Consider the following 3,760-nt stretch of genomic DNA (forward strand, 5'->3'; position numbering starts at 1 on the left):
CCTCCTAGAGTAATGGAAATAACAACAAAAATAAACAAATGGGACCTAATGAAACTTAAAAGCTTTTGCAAAGCAAAGGAAACCATAAACAAGATGAAAGGACAACCCTCAGAATGGGAGAAAATATTTGCAAATGAAGCAACTGACAAAGGATTAATCTCCAAAATTTATAAACAGCTCATGCAGCTCAATATCAAAAAAGCAAACAACCCAATCCAAAAATCCAAAAATGGGAAGAAGACCTAAATAGACATTTCTCCAAAGAAGATATACAGATTGCCAACAAACACATGAAAGGATGCTCAACATCACTAATCAGAGAAATACAGATCAAAACTACAATAAGGTATCACCTCACACCAGTCAGAATGGCCATCATCAAAAGATCTACAAACAATAAATGCTGGAGAGGGTGTGGAGAAGAGGGAACCCTCTTGCACTGTTGGTGGGAATGTAAATTGATACAGCCACTATGGAGAACAGTATGGAGGTTACTTACAAAACTAAAAGTAGGACTACCATACAAACCAGCAATCCCACTACTGGGCATATACCCTGAGAAAACCATAATTCAAACATTCATGTACCACAATGTTCATTGCAGCTCTATTTACAATAGCCAGGACATGGAAGCAACCTAAGTGTCCACTGACAGATGAATGGATAAAGAAGATGTGGCACATATATATAATGGAATATAACTCGGCCATAGAAAGAGACGAAATTGAGTTATTTGTAGTGAGGTGGATGGACCTAGAGACTGTCATACAGAGTTAGTCTGACTGTCATACAGTAAGTCAGAAAGAGAAAAATAAATACTGTATGCTAACACATATATATGGAATCTAAAAAAAAAAAAAAAAAAAGGTTCTGAAGAACCTAGGGGCAGGACCGGAATAAAGATGCAGACGTAGAGAATGGACTTGAGGACCCGGGGAGGGGGAAGGGTAAGATGGGATGAAGTGAGAGAGCGGCATGGACATATACACACTACCAAATGTAAAATAGATAGCTAGTGGGAAGCAGCTGCATAGCACAGGGAGATCAGCTTGGTGCTTTGTGACCACCTAGAGGGATAGGGAGGGTGGGAGGGAGATGCAAGAGGGAGGAGGTATGGGGATATATGTATATGTATAGCTGATTCACTTTGTTATAAAGCAGAAACTAACACACCATTGTAAAGCAATTATACTCCAATAAAGATGTTTAAAAAACCCCATAAAAACGCCATTCACTCAGGAAAAGAAAAAAGTCTCCTTAGAATATATCTCATTTTTAAAGCTAAAACAAGGTAGCCCAAGGGAAAATGTGTCTTGGCTGAGAAGCAGACACTTTAGGGCACCAATAACTGAGTAGTGGCTCCTTTGCTTTCTCTGTTCTCAGTCAGTGACGTGGTAAGTCATACTCTGATTGGCCTCTAGCTTAAAACTTGGGGCTCTCCTAAAATAGTGTCATTTGACTGTACAGGAAGCAGAAACATAATAATAATAAATAACTTTAAAGGGCATTACCTAAATTTAATCTACCTTGAATTTCTAAAATTAATATGACAATTATCGATTTATGAACACTAGAGGGCAGTAAAACACTAGAAGGTATATTTAAATTACATATCTAAAAGTGGCAAACACAAGCCAGTACGTTTTTTTAACATCAAAATCATAATAATTTAATAAATTGATTCCTTTTTTGGTTGCTAAAGTACAAAGCATTCTTTCGTGTATCATTTTAGATATAACTTACTTTGCAAAATCCAAATAAGAAATGTGCCCATGATAAAACCCTGGTTTCATCTCTTTCCAGGAAGTTATATTCTTTACAAAGCGCACCTAAAAAAGGAGAACATACTCATTATTTAAGTACAATTTAAAGAAAATGAAGTTTGGTGACAGCAAAATACTTTTCATTTAGACATTCAAAAGCAATCACACCACTCTGACGATTACAGAGCTTGAAATACAGGCTTCAACTAAGGAAAGCATAGTGTGACCTGTAACTGCTAATTCATCATAGAGAAGCTACTGTCACCACCCTCAGAAAAGAGTGAAAGAGGATCCTGAAAACAAAACTGCACAAGGCAACCATTTACGACACAGTAGAGTGAGTACATTTATATGGGGAGGGGAAGGGAGGGGAGGGGAGGGGAGGGGAGGGGAGGGGAGGGTGGGTACCAACACCCAAGCTGAAGCAGGCGGCACTTCAGTATGGGGATCGTCTATGCAAATCTGTTTTCTTCTCAGAGACTTGTTATTCATAAAAATTCTCATTTATTAATGACTCAACAAATAACAAATATCAACGAATCCTTAATCCAAATGATTAAAGGAAGGATGAGAAACAGAAGACTTTAAAGAGCTAAGAGCAGATATCATAAGCTTGAGCAGATATCATTAACTTGTTGACAAAAAAGCTTAATAACATTAGAGGTGTGATACACATAAAATTTTTAAGATATCTAAATATTACTATTTTAATCTATTGGAATTAAAAGTGTACAAAAGATTAGTTAATATAAAAATTATTTAACTGTAAATATATTATTAAAATGTTAAAAACTGGTTAATATAGAACTTTATAAACCAGCTGCAAGGCAGTGATACATAATCTCTCAAAGAGAAATGGTATAAATTTCTAATAAGAAAATCTCTGCATGATCAACAGTAGGTGGTTGAAAATCTCTTCTGGAGACGAGAGACAGGGTGGGGATGGGTGAGGGGTTGGGGGCCCAGTGCCCCCTGCTGCACTGAAAGCATCTTCAAGCTGTGACCTCAGCCTCTAACACACAGGACTGTCAATCACATACTTTTGACAATTTATCAATCTTTCATTTACATTTTAGAATAGAGTTAGTCACATGGAGATATTCTGGCACACTTCTTACCAGCTCAGTCAATAAGTTAATAGCCAGGAATGATGGCTACCTCCTGGATAAGGCCCATTAGTAAGGACAGAGTAGGGAAACAGTGCAGAAGCAACCTTAGGTCGAAGGATGTGAACTAAGGAAAAATGGAAGATTCTGAAAGTAGAATTTATTTTTTAGGGGAAGCATCAATAACTCATATACTAAGAGAAATAATGGGAGTTTTTAGAAGGGAAATGAAATGAACCTTATGTTATTATCTTACACACACACATCCTTAACATCTGAAGATTGGATGTAGGTAACAAAATTATTTTGCATTAGAGAATACACAATTATAGTTTTGCAGACAGATATTTGCAGTTTTTCCCCACCGAAACAGAAGAGCCAAACAAATGTGTGATTTGAGATTACCAGGTTCTTTCCTATTTCTTCTTCAAGTAAGGCATCAAATAGAATAAAAATATCAAGTGACAAGTGAAAAAGAAACAGAAAATAAAAAATTACATAACCCATAAACTGAATCCTTAAAAAAATTTACATGTTGAATATGAATAATCCTTATGATTTTCACTTAATGGTAAATTAAACAAGCTTTTGATGCTATGAAAATCAGTTTCAGTATTTCAGCACCAAATGAGGGAGAAATAGAAGGCAAAGAGAATAGGAATGGTAGGTGATGGTTCAAGGGTGCTTAAGACATATCTACAACTCAGCTCTATTTTCCAGAAGCTGATTTAATATGGATGTGATGGTGTAAGAGGGAAATGAAAGGAGATGCCAGATTGAAGTCTGACAAAACTGTGCTATATAAGCCAAATGTTAGAGGATCATAGTACACTGTGATGAAAGACTTAGGTGTAAACTTCAAGTATCCTTTTTTCCTCCACCCTTCCAAAG

At 36.4% G+C, this 3,760-nt stretch overlaps 1 protein-coding gene and 1 long non-coding RNA gene across 6 annotated transcripts in view; one reads left to right on the forward strand and one right to left on the reverse strand.

The window, feature by feature from the left end:
• Positions 1-3,760, reverse strand: part of HS2ST1 (heparan sulfate 2-O-sulfotransferase 1) — a 227,372-nt gene that overhangs the window by 64,152 nt on the left and 159,460 nt on the right. For all 5 annotated transcript variants that reach the window (XR_016394809.1, XR_016394808.1, XM_022580914.3 and 2 more), the window contains one exon: positions 1,744-1,829. Coding sequence is in view for 3 of the 5 variants with exons in the window: in XM_022580914.3 (XP_022436622.1) it covers positions 1,744-1,829 (86 nt within the window). In the remaining 2 variants the exon portion in view is untranslated. The remainder of the gene's footprint in view (positions 1-1,743; positions 1,830-3,760) is intronic.
• LOC149750713 (uncharacterized) overlaps positions 1,732-3,760 on the forward strand; it is a 35,578-nt gene continuing 33,549 nt past the window's right edge. Inside the window, exon 1 of the long non-coding RNA XR_016394819.1 lies at positions 1,732-2,100. This is a non-coding gene — a long non-coding RNA (uncharacterized LOC149750713). The remainder of the gene's footprint in view (positions 2,101-3,760) is intronic.

Source organism: Delphinapterus leucas, chromosome 1 (genome assembly GCF_059928025.1).
Source record: "Delphinapterus leucas isolate spDelLeu-1000000601 "Yukka" chromosome 1, BTC_Dleu_Yukka2, whole genome shotgun sequence".
NCBI classification, from domain to species: Eukaryota; Metazoa; Chordata; class Mammalia; order Artiodactyla; family Monodontidae; genus Delphinapterus; species Delphinapterus leucas.